The 12,000-nt window shown below is 39.9% G+C and overlaps 1 protein-coding gene across 3 annotated transcripts in view; it reads left to right on the plus strand.

Moving 5' to 3' along the window:
- The window catches only part of LOC136421584 (TBC1 domain family member 15-like), a 56,661-nt gene extending 45,965 nt beyond the window's left edge, over nucleotides 1–10,696 (plus strand). For 2 of the 3 annotated variants that reach the window (XM_066409013.1, XM_066409014.1), the window contains exons 6-16: nucleotides 532–591; nucleotides 3,155–3,349; nucleotides 4,847–4,975; nucleotides 5,576–5,679; nucleotides 5,915–6,009; nucleotides 6,355–6,471; nucleotides 6,986–7,086; nucleotides 7,544–7,643; nucleotides 8,434–8,531; nucleotides 9,025–9,141; nucleotides 9,742–10,696. In XM_066409013.1, the coding sequence (XP_066265110.1) occupies nucleotides 532–591; nucleotides 3,155–3,349; nucleotides 4,847–4,975; nucleotides 5,576–5,679; nucleotides 5,915–6,009; nucleotides 6,355–6,471; nucleotides 6,986–7,086; nucleotides 7,544–7,643; nucleotides 8,434–8,531; nucleotides 9,025–9,141; nucleotides 9,742–9,987 (1,362 nt within the window). In that variant the 3' untranslated portion in view covers nucleotides 9,988–10,696. The remainder of the gene's footprint in view (nucleotides 1–531; nucleotides 592–3,154; nucleotides 3,350–4,846; nucleotides 4,976–5,575; nucleotides 5,680–5,914; nucleotides 6,010–6,354; nucleotides 6,472–6,985; nucleotides 7,087–7,543; nucleotides 7,644–8,433; nucleotides 8,532–9,024; nucleotides 9,142–9,741) is intronic. The other variant, XM_066409015.1, reaches the window with a different exon arrangement.
- The last annotated feature ends 1,304 nt before the right edge of the window (nucleotides 10,697–12,000 follow it).

The raw sequence follows: 12,000 nt of genomic DNA on the forward strand, positions 1-12,000 counted from the left end.
ATGCAGATCCCTTTAAACCGTCTTTATTGTGCTGCATTTCCCTTGGTTTTCCCTTGTACCCGGTAATGAGTACATTGTATTTTACATAATTGGAAAAAAAACAACACACTTTTTTGTTGTGTTGAGGAGCAACCTACAGAAACAATTCTGTTTAGGGGTCCTTCCCGATGTGAGTGGATCAAATAAATCCGTCCAGATATGCAGCTCGTACTCAGTACAAACCTAGTGTGTTACGCTTATGATGAAGCAGTTTCCCGGGTATGCAATACAAACAAACAAACAAACAAATTCACACTATTCTCTGTACATGTGTTATCCCAAAGCAGTTGTTACCCCCTCATTTTTTCCCAGCAAGATCTCATTGCATGGTTGATAATGCATATTTGTATGATCATTCCATGACTAACATGATTTTTCATGACAGCAAATTATGTGTTCAGGTGAAACCCTTGTCCAGGACATGCTTTTATATGTTGCGCCAACCCCCATCATACCCTTCCCTATTAAGTTGCGTGTTTTCTTGCCATCCAGAACACCAATGTTAAGGGGAAGGCCACACGATTTCTGAGGGCGGCGGGTCAGACAAAGAAGGTGCACATTCTTTCACTATTTCTGTATGGTGTCGTGCACTTCTTTTTTCCCTTCTTTTTTTCAGTTTATGCACACAGTGTACATAGTACATTTGTTTATGTGTCACCACATCTTGCCCATGATTTACAGTCACAAGTGGTTTCAAGGACAAAGTTGTTAAACTGAATCATCCCTGGTAGTAAATTTTACTCTTTAGTCTTAAATCATACCACAGAGTTTAAGTACAAGGTTTCACTCACACTCACACTCTCACTCAGTCCCATAGCTGAGTCTAAAAACATTTAATAAAAAACAGATCTTTAGTAAAGGTTTATTGAAGGATAATTGTGATGTGGGACAATAACAATTCATTGCATGAAGAGATAAGGGGTCAATGTAAAACTGAATGACAAGGAAGAGGAGGTCCGAAATTCTTCCTGGCTGCCTGAATATAGATCATCTATATGTACATGTAACTCAAGGTAATTGTCACTAAAACTGCAGTTCTGCCATCCAGTCACCATTATTTATACTCCCTGCCACTACTTTGTCTTAGACCCCGTTCAGACCAGGAATCGCGAATCAGGATTTTCTCATGATTATCCTGATTCCAATCCTGGTCGGAATTTGGCTCTGAAATGGGTTCAATGCAGATTCGGACAATTCATAGTAGAATTCGAGAATCGGGATCAGTCTCAGTCTCTGTTGCTGGGTAAATCCTTGCGCGAATCCTGGTATGAACTGGGTCTTACTGTCAAGGGAATGTAATGTCTTTTGTGACCAAGCTCCAATCTTTTTGTTGTTTTGAAGATAATGCTCTGCCCTCCAACCTTCCCATAAGCAGATCTTGACTTAGTGTGTAGATAACCCATATGTATGTCAAGTGAAATGGTTGGTCCCTGTTTCCCCCCCCCCCCCATATTACTGGTTGCCCCCTGTTGTGTAAACTCAGCAGTTTCCCTGCTGTTGTTATCTGCCTGTTTGTTTTCATGAAGGAGATCATTAATTAAGATGTCTGGCCAGGGGGAAAGGGACACCACAAAAAAGGAGGCTGTTGCCATAGTTGGAGAATACAACCACTGGCAAACAAGAAAAGTCAGATTGTTTACATCAGAAGAGGAAGATGGGTCTTGAAGGAAGACAAATTAAGTGTCTTTGAACCTCAAACTCGAAGGAAGAAAGTTAGCTTTCGTGTGATTGTTAAACATGACAGTTTTCTAACCCAACTTGTTTTTGTGTGTGGCGCCGTGTTGGCGAAACGGTTAGGGTGTTTGGCCGGGAACCCAGAGGTCCAGGGTTCAAATCCCCTGACATCCATATTGTTCCCTTGGGAAAGGCCCTTTACATGACTTTCCTCACTATACCCAGGTGTAGAAATGGGTACCTGACTTTGGTTGGGGACTCGAGGTAAAAGGCGGTGGAAGGAGAGGGTTGTGCTCTGTCTTCCAATACCGTGCCCTAGACACTCAGCCCCTACTGCCTCAAAAAGGCTATGGGACTACCTTTACCTAGTAGACATGTAACTTTTCTTGTTTCTCCTCCCTTAATTTGTTTTGCCATATTTTTGCATCTGCTTCAGTGTTTAAAAAAAGCTGAATCTTTCAGTAAAGGAATCTTTCAGTAAAGGAATCTTGTTTACTGTTAAAAGTTATCTTGGAGCCTTGCCAGTGTAAGCAGTGTAGATCTTCATGTCAAGATGACTTGCAAGCAGACAAAACACAGGCACGGTATATTGGCAGGGGCTCACAAGGGCAATAGTCACTGGTGACCTGACTTCCCTTAACTTTCTTAGAATCAAGTTTCTATTCTCTCCGATTTCCGGACAAATACATCAATTTTATACTGTGTTGATTCATCTGACAGCAGAGCATATTGTGTCTTTTGTGTCTTGTTATGTATACATGTAGAGTGTGTTTTAAGTTTAAAATTGTCAACTTTGCCAGTGTAGTAGGCTGGAACTACCCCTGGCCACAATGTACCTGGGTATATTTTGGCCAGATCTAGAGATAGATTGCAGCATGCTACACCTGGACCATGATTTAGAATTGAAGTTATGAGATAACTTTATTGCATATAGATCACACAATGAAATATTTCAGTCCATTTCTTTGATAAGATGCTAGCCTTGCAGTTGATGGCTGCTTTGATGATATTACTGTTCCGTATATATATCTTGTGGCTGATAAGTGTAGGAAACCTTTGCACATTGCCAGTCAAACTCTATTTGGTAAGGCAATAGATTAGCAAGCACGCAAGAAAGAAAGAAAGAAAGAAAGATGGATGAATGAATGAATGAATGAATGAATGATAAATGAACTCTGTTTGACCAGTGTAGAGGGGCCAAGTTGGTATACTGAGCGCTCCAAAGAGTTCTAAAGGCTATAGCTAACAAATATCAATATTGCAATAGCCTGCATTCCTGTTGTATCATTTCCTTGGGGGCATGTTGGTCCTAGAGCCGAGGATGTGGCCTATGTAAGCCCTGGATTCAGTCTGGCATCCAGGGTAATATTGTAAATGCTGATCCAAAGAAAAATTCTTGGGGCAAGGTTGAGAATAACGATTCCTTGTCATTCCTTTGCAGAAGTTCTTCCGAGACCCGTACACCACGACACTAGGAGGCTTCTCCAAGGTCACCAACTTCCTCCGCGACACGCTCATCGCGCCCAATGGCCACCCCACGCAGAGACCGCCAGATGAGATGGCTGACCTGCTCAGCGAAGAGCTGCCCGGTCTGGACATTCAGCCGACAGAGAACGAGTTTGACTTGATCACAAGGGTGAGGAAGCTGTTAAAGGCAACCTAAGCAATATTAGGGCGTTGAAAGTCATATTTTCAAAATTGATTTTCAAGTGAAATAACACTATCCCATTGCATATCAACCATCATGGAGCAAAAATGCAATGTTTTTTGTGTGGTGGGAACTCATTGCAAATCTGAGCACTTGGAGGTCAGCCATCATTTCAAATCTTCCGAACATGCGCGATTCTGACCGATAAGTCCGGAACACTTCCAGAGAAATAATCACGTGGTCATGGCTCAATGTGCTCAGGCATTGTGATGTCACGCGGCCGGAAGTTACCTAAAATTGTCGACAGAAACGGTTACGGCTGGATTCTGGGCTGATTTTTGGGTGGTACCAATAAATAAAATACTCCTTTTGCGGCTTGTTTCTGTGCTCTTTTTAAATGCCCAAAGTATGAAATAATAATGAAAATGTGCTAATATGGGGAAGTAAATGTCAATTTCAATTTCACCAAACAGAATTGCTTTCCCCAGAATATTTCTAGTTTTACCCCCTGAAATCGCTTAGGGCACCTTTAACAACAAGATTCAGATCAAAGATCCAAGTCAAAGATCAAATTTTGTAAAATGAAAAACACTGCATAAAAATCATTGAAGCACTTTTTCTTTGCAAGTTATTTTCTGATTTAGATTTCATTGCTGCATATGAATATTGCATGCTGTTGTTAAACAGTGTGATGATAATGACAGAGTTAGGCAAATATGTGAATCAAACACGTCACAGAGTTAAGCAGTATTTTAGTTTAGAAAGTTTTAGAGGAAGACACCGACATACATGGTGTTATGTGTTTTATGTTTTTGGCTCTCATATTCTTCTTTCTGCTGCCAAATCTCATCATCAATACAAATTCGATGCCAAACAGGCTGAAGGATAAGTAAATTCAACACAGAAAGTTCAGAAACTTGGTTTTGGTCGATCATATATCCATAAATACTTTTAAAATCAATCATTATGTGTATCAAATTTATTGAATTTTACATTGAGTATAGACTCAAATGAATGAATGAACTTTATTTGTTCAAGAATCGTACATGGTACAATATTTGGCATTAAATCAACAATACTACAAGGCTAATCTATCCTACAATTCTAACTACAAAATATTATCGATAACAGTATATGGATTAGAGATGACAATGGTTTACCACTTCTGGTAAAGACATGTTAGATGGCCTTTCCTAACAGTTTGTGTTCTTTGATTGTTCTTCTCCAGGCTATATCAAAGCTTATGTATTGCCTTTTATAATGAGTGTGTATTAGGATAGGTTACCACTACTGGTAAAGACATGTTAGATTGCCTTTCCTAACAGTTTGTGTTCTTTGATTGTTCTTCTCCAGGCTATATCAAAGCTTATGTATTGCCTTTTATAATGAGTGTGTATTAGGATAGGTTACCACTACTGGTAAAGACATGTTGGATTGCCTTTCCTAACACTAACAGTTTCTGTGTTTCGATGTTGACTTCCCCAGGCTAGTCTGGGTCCCAGACCCGACGTGGAGCGACGGCAGCCGGTCAGTCCTGAGCAGTGGAAGAACCACCAGGACGGGGAGGGCAGAGTCACCAGCATTCCGCTGCTGCTAGAGGCTATATTCAGAGGGGTACGGGTGACATATTTTTGTTTCTTTCATTGTAACTTTATGTTCACTGTTTTCACGGTCACCTCTGTATCGTGAACTTATCATCACCGTGAAAAAAAATGTCGTGATTATTTACAATTCCTTCACACATCCGTTCTGTAAATCATTTGGCGCCACCTTGAAGTTAAAGTTCAGTGAAAATGTACATAATCCTTACACCGGGAAATTTTGCTACTGTGTAGATAAAGTGATTTACAGTAACGTTCACATTTACATCATCTACGTTAGCCTGGTATACGAACCTACATGTATTATAGCTGCCAAGTCTCTTGTCCTGTCACGCAAATTTGCATAAGAGGACGAAGAGACTGGGATGCTATAATAGGTTTGCATACCAGGCTATATCAACATCCACAATGTCATGTACATTGTATCTCATTCATCTGGAAACAGCCACACATACATGTACCTGTAGTTTTACCTACTGCGTGGCATGCAGTGGTCTATGCTGTAGTGGTAAGGAGTGCTACCCTGGTGTTATAGGGGTTAAAATCAGAATTCTAAAAACTGAATTCATACATTGTGCATGTTGTGGAGTCAGTGTTGGTTGTTTTCTTGCAGGGTATCCATGCATCCCTGAGAAAAGAAGTGTGGCCCTTCCTGCTAGAGTATTACAAGTGGGACTCCACACACAAGGACAGGCTGGAGCTCAGGAAAAGGAAAGAGTAAGTAATGGAAATATGGATACATGCATAGATGGATGAAGGGAGTGAGTGATGGAGGAATGGATAGAGTTACAGATAGAATCTGATAGATGGGTGAATGCATGGATGGATTGATTTTAAATCTCTCTGATTTTCTGAAACCATTTACTTACCTACAATATTGTATTATATATAATAATGTGTGCCAGATCACCAGGTGCATAGTACATGTAATAAAACATGTGTCTGTTTCCAGAGATGACTACTTCCGTATGAAGCTGCAGTGGAAGTCCATCACAGATGACCAGGAGAGCAGGTTTACTGAGCTCAGGGACAGGAGAAGTCTCATCGGTCAGACATCTTCCTCTACTTGCTCTAGAATTTACATTGTATACATATCCTAAGTTTGCTTCGCAATATATATTTGTCTTATGATTGAAAAAGATTTTGTATTTTTGTTTTGACTGCCCAGCATTTGATATACATTGTAGAGTGACCTCACATATACTAGTATTCCACTTTTGTCCAAAATGTGGCATTTTAAAAGTTCAGCAGCTACTCATTTTTGGACTGACAATGCTACCTATCTACATGTTCATCACACTGGCCGAGGTTGTATATGTACCTCTATTAAAAGAAGTAGCTCCTTGATATATGCACTGTTTTTCACTGATTTTCCTTTGTCCTCCTATACAGAGAAAGACGTGAACAGAACAGACAGAACACACCCGTTCTTCGAGGGAGAACAGAACCCCAGCCTGACCCTCCTGTATGATATCCTCATGACCTACTGTATGTACAACTTTGACCTGGGTGAGTAAATTGATCTCTACCAGTTTAGCTCACTGAAGAGTCTTACACTGGCCTCAACAGGAAAGACAGTCAAGTGCTTACTGAAGTTTAGAGAGAAGTAAAGCTTCAAGTACTGATAGAATTCCTTTGTGATACAGTTGAATGCAGGAGGGAAAGAAATGAGAGAATAAATGGATTGATACATGTAAATGAAATCACTGTTTGTACCTGAGGTTGTCATGCTAGTTGCACTGACATCTCTTCCACCACCTCTCCCTATCCTTCATAGCTCTAAGTAGGTTTGGTTTGGTTTGGTTAAAGTTTATTATCAATATTAAGATCTCCATTAGGTCTTAAAAAGTGCAGCAGGCATCCTCATGACACAGTTAGTGAATGGAATGTCTTCTTCTTCCTGATGTTAAATTGTCCACTTTTTAAGCTGTTAGAAATTACATAAATCACAATCAACCCCATGTATACTTGTATTTCTTAAGACAAGTTTGTGTGGCCTCATGCATACAAACTCTTCCCCCAGGTTATGTACAGGGCATGAGTGATCTACTGTCCCCCATCCTGATGGTGATGGAGAATGAAGTGGATGCCTTCTGGTGCCTGGTGGGCTTTATGGATAGAGTGGTGAGCTCCAGCTCTATTTTGTAGTACATCATTTGGAAAAGGGTTTTCAATACACACAGTACAATTTATATACACTGAGGATTGGGAAGGAATTCAAAGCAACTTATGCTTGTCACACAGCAGGATAATGGATTGGTGAGCTCTAAATTACATTTTCAGCAGTATTACACCTGATGTTTTCTTGTTTATTGCAATGCCATGATATTTAGGAATCGGTCAACATTCATCTTCGATGAGCCCCGTTCAGTGTGACATTTTCAGCAGTGCACTCTACTCTTGGGCAATTTTGAGATTCAGCGACCTTCTGGCAATGAACAAATACAGCCAAGTAAGCTCATTGACTGTGCAACAGGGGCTTTACACAAGTCCCTGTCCTCTAGACATGATACATTGTACAGCCATTAGTGATTCTGTGACTTAAGATACAGTTCTGTATTGTGCACCTCTCCCTGTCCAGCACCACAACTTTGAGACAGACCAGCAGGGGATGAAGACACAGCTGATCCAGCTCCAGACTCTGGTGCACTTCTTGGACCCACAGATGTACACCTATCTAGGTAGGGACATTTGTCTTAAACCTTCTTCCTGCTGCCTAACTCTGTAACCAATAGAGAATGGGGTGCCAAATGGCTACTTCAGTGTGCTAAAGGTTAACCCTCTTCCTGCTGAAGTAGCTTTTTGGCAGCACAATAACATTAGTTAGGAGGTTTGGCAGCATGGAGAAGGGTTAATCTTCATGGACATACATTTTTGTAGTGTCAGTGTTACCAAAACAAATGCATAAAATATCGCTCCTAGAATAAGCTGTCCAAATAACATTGTACACAGAGCAGCCAATGTGGTTAAGAAGGGTTGTGGAAGAAATCAGTACAATGTCTTACTGAGCTGTTTGGATGTAGTTTATGAACTGTTTGTGGAGCCAGACCAGAAACCCCTTCTGAATGGGAGTATAGGTGGATTTTATGGAGGAACAAGATCCAATGTGAATGCAATTCTTATCTGAAACTGGATTCTTTGTGTGCAGAGTTCAAAAATGTGCAGATACCATCACTGGTGTGTGCTTTCAAGTAATGTATTGATTAGCATTTGTGTTAACCTTTAAAAAAAGCCTCTGGCAGCATGAAATGAAGTAAAAAAACTGTAAATGCAGAAATGTTCACAGGGATTTAATTTCGTGCTAGGGAGAAAATGGAGTGTTCGCGGTGGTTTTGAGTTCGCATTTAAAACAGTAGTAGCGCTACAGTCACACAATGTAACAGATTTTCGCGGGGGTTTTAACATTTCTGCATTTACAGTAACCCCCTTCTGTGTAAATAAATAACTGCCATGTTTCTTCTTGTCTTCCAGAATCGAAGGAGTCGGCCAACATGTACTTCTGTTTCCGCTGGCTGCTGATCCAGTTCAAGAGAGAGTTCTCCTTCCCAGACATCATGAGACTCTGGGAGGTCAGGGGCAAAACTTTGTCTAGATTTCATTCCCTAACTCGTCCTTATATGCACAGCCAATATGGGGTTTTACCCAGCCCTAGATTTTTTTCTGTCATCTCTGCAAACCCATGCTCACTTCTCACCTCCTGGAGTGATTTGACCTGATTTCAATCTTTTTCATATCAGACATTCCAATTTTGTCTGTTACGTTAACAGAATGGCCTATATTTTTGTCCATTATTATATTTGCCACAAGATTCTTTCAACTAGTGGGCAAAACCTTGAATCAGCATTCCTTTATTTAACAGCTAAATGACCTGCACCTATACACAAAGGCTCTGACAATTCTTGAAGCTACATTGTTCATTGTAGTGGTGTATGTTCGGAATGATTCTTACAATCTGCTGAAAAAAAATTATTAAAAGGACAGACACTATATTACTAGTAAGTCTCCTGCAGTTCATTTTTTGTCCACAAGGTGGCATCACTGAGTTGTGCCCTCTTTCTGCAGGTCCATTGGACAGACTACCTGTGTCAGAACTTCCACCTGCTGCTGTGCATGGCCATACTGGACACAGAGAAGTCAGCCATGATGGACAACTACCTCGGCTTTAACGAGATCCTCAAGGTAGATTAAACACTTAACAATAAAACTAACATTCTCTGTTTCACTTTATGTGTGTATGTATTTAGATATTTATACACCAATTGCAGTTGTACTATACATGTAAGGAAGGTTCCCATAATTTTCTCATATAAGATTGAAGTATGATAGAACTGTTGACTACTCATAAGTTGTTGGTGCCACCCTTAAGTGAATTAGGCCTAATATTGTTGAAACTTCAATATTTTTCACGCATCTTACCAATATCTAAACAAGACTTTGTTTACAGTGGGTAAAAAAGAAGGAAACTAAAGAATTTCATATGCCAAAAATAGTTACTCAAGCAACTGGATAAAATTTTATCCAGTTCCTTGAGTAACTATTTTTGGCGTATCTTACTATCTGGATGTCTAACCTTCATCAACGTATGAAGAATTTCATTGTCTTCTTATATGACTGTACGCTACTTTTATAGCATCTGTGCTTTCACATCCGCCTTTGAGTCTATGACAAACAATAGCTGCACTGCCAGCTTGTTTGGGAAGCCCCATACCTGCTCTGAACCTTGAAATGGTACATTTTCACTAAAAGCATTAAGCCTATGTTTTTTCCTTTCCTCTGCAGCACATAAATGACCTGTCCATGCACATAGATGTGGAGGACATCTTGAAAAAGGCAGAAGGCATCTACATACAGATCGCAGAGTGCAAGGACATTCCCAAACCAATCAGAGACATCCTCGGCATCAAGTCGGAACGAGACGCTGACAACGGAACGTCGACAACGGAATCTGCGGATTCTGGGGGTTCCGCGCGATCTGCCGACAGTAGTATAGAGATAGTGCCTGACCAGGAAGAAACCACTTTCTAGAGGGTGGTTCTGATTAATATAAAAAGTGCTGGTGACTGATAACAAGAGGGATGTTGCCTTGTGTTTATTTTGTTAGCTGTATGGTAATTATCTATATACCAAGCTGCTAGTGGAATATAACACATTTCGTTGCTACTAAGCCATGCAAGAAGCTTCAAATTGCTTCTAAATACTTGTACTAGTAGACCTGGTGTACATGTACATACATTCACTGTCTGGTCGCTAATTGAATATTAAATGTCAAGACGTGCTTATTTATATATAGTTATATTTGACTTGTTGAGATTTCTGATATTTGGAAATCTTAGTCTATGCTTCATGAAAAGTGTAGCAATTATAGAACTGTATTGTCGAGGTACATGTACACATGAGTGTGTGATTGGGTGAGGTGTGACTATATTAACTAGTGAATTGTTCTAATAACTGTGTACAGTATAAAACAGTAATACTCTTAGACTAGTGGACCAGTTGGTGTGTCTGATGTCTGCCTTATGTGATGTATAGATGTTAATGCTATAGCCGTAAGTGCTTGAATATTACAGTTAGCTACTTTTCAATTACATACATTCAAGTTTCGCTGTGTATTATATAGCAGTTTCACCAAACATGCAATTTTACATTTTACATTGTACAGTAGCAACATGGACTATGGTACTTGTAATTCCTCAAAGAATGTTATTTGCTGGAAATACAAGTGGTGGAAATGAGATTTAAGGGAATTGCGCTGTGACATTTGAATTGTTTACTTAAATTCTTAGACAGTTGAGGGGGGGGGGGGGGGGGGGCGTTCTTGCTGTTGGTATGTTGGTCCAAGGCCAGCATGCACAACCAAATGTCTGATTATGGTAATGAAATAAACTTACTGTACATGTATATTGCAAATTTGCAATCATATATCATGGAAAGTTGACAGTCTGACTGTTACTGTTACCAAGTTGCCATTGGCCAGAACATCTAATGTGAAGAATGATAGACAAATTCATTCCTTTAAATATTCATTTATTTGTGATCTTAAATACCTTTTAACATCCAAGGCACTTTGCAGAAAAAGTACAACTTGAAATGACAAAGAAACATTGGCTCAACCAAAAGTAACAATCACTTACATGTATTAGGAGCCTAACACTATACCAAACTGGAAACTGCCTTTTCACCCCTTTGACCGTGGTGAATGGGAGGGTTTAATGGTAAATGGTGGTGAATTTGGGTGAACAGAAGTGAACCAGATTGGTATTGTTCCCATGTTAATGTGGAGTGGTGAATGTTAAATTTGCGCCTACGTGACAAATGAGGAAAACGTGGTGAATTTGAGTGAAACCAATTATTATTGCAATTTGCAAATACAAAGGCGGTTCCATCCTTGCAAGTACGTCATTATGTGCGTTGTTTCAAGGGCTGAACAAATGGATCTCCAATGTACTCGATCGGGCACTGGGCTTTGGTTGTGAAATATGAGTCTGAATCTTTTCCAGATCGAAATAGTAATAACAGTTTATTCAGGTAATACTGTTAACAGCTCAATAATTCATAACTTTCTTCTCTCAAAACAGAAAAATAATGAATGAATAACAAAAGAGCAAGAGACTCAGAAGTCGATTCGTTCAATTACCAAGTTTGGAATTTTCATAACTTTGTAAATCTTCCACTGTTGACTAACCTTTACTTTGGAGATTTCCATTTTGTCCTGTTTCATTTATGTCCACCGGCCAAATCAAGTGATTCGTTTTCTGTTGCTTGAAACAAGGAGGTTACTAGTATGTATAGACTATGATAACCTCCTTGTTTGAATTGAGCGTTACTGAGCCATTCGAAAAGGTGTGATTGCAATGTGCATTTGCATACAGGAACAATAGCGATTGTAGTCTGTCAGCCTGCATAAGAATATGAATACATTATGGTTTCTCAAAAATTGGTGGACGTTTGTGTTGGGGATTCCCAATGTGTATTGACGATTTCAAACTTCACTATTCTCCAAGTTTACCCCGGCCACTACTACCGCCCCCCCCCCCCCCC

The sequence above is a fragment of the Branchiostoma lanceolatum genome, chromosome 16, assembly GCF_035083965.1.
Source record: "Branchiostoma lanceolatum isolate klBraLanc5 chromosome 16, klBraLanc5.hap2, whole genome shotgun sequence".
NCBI classification, from domain to species: domain Eukaryota; kingdom Metazoa; phylum Chordata; class Leptocardii; order Amphioxiformes; family Branchiostomatidae; genus Branchiostoma; species Branchiostoma lanceolatum.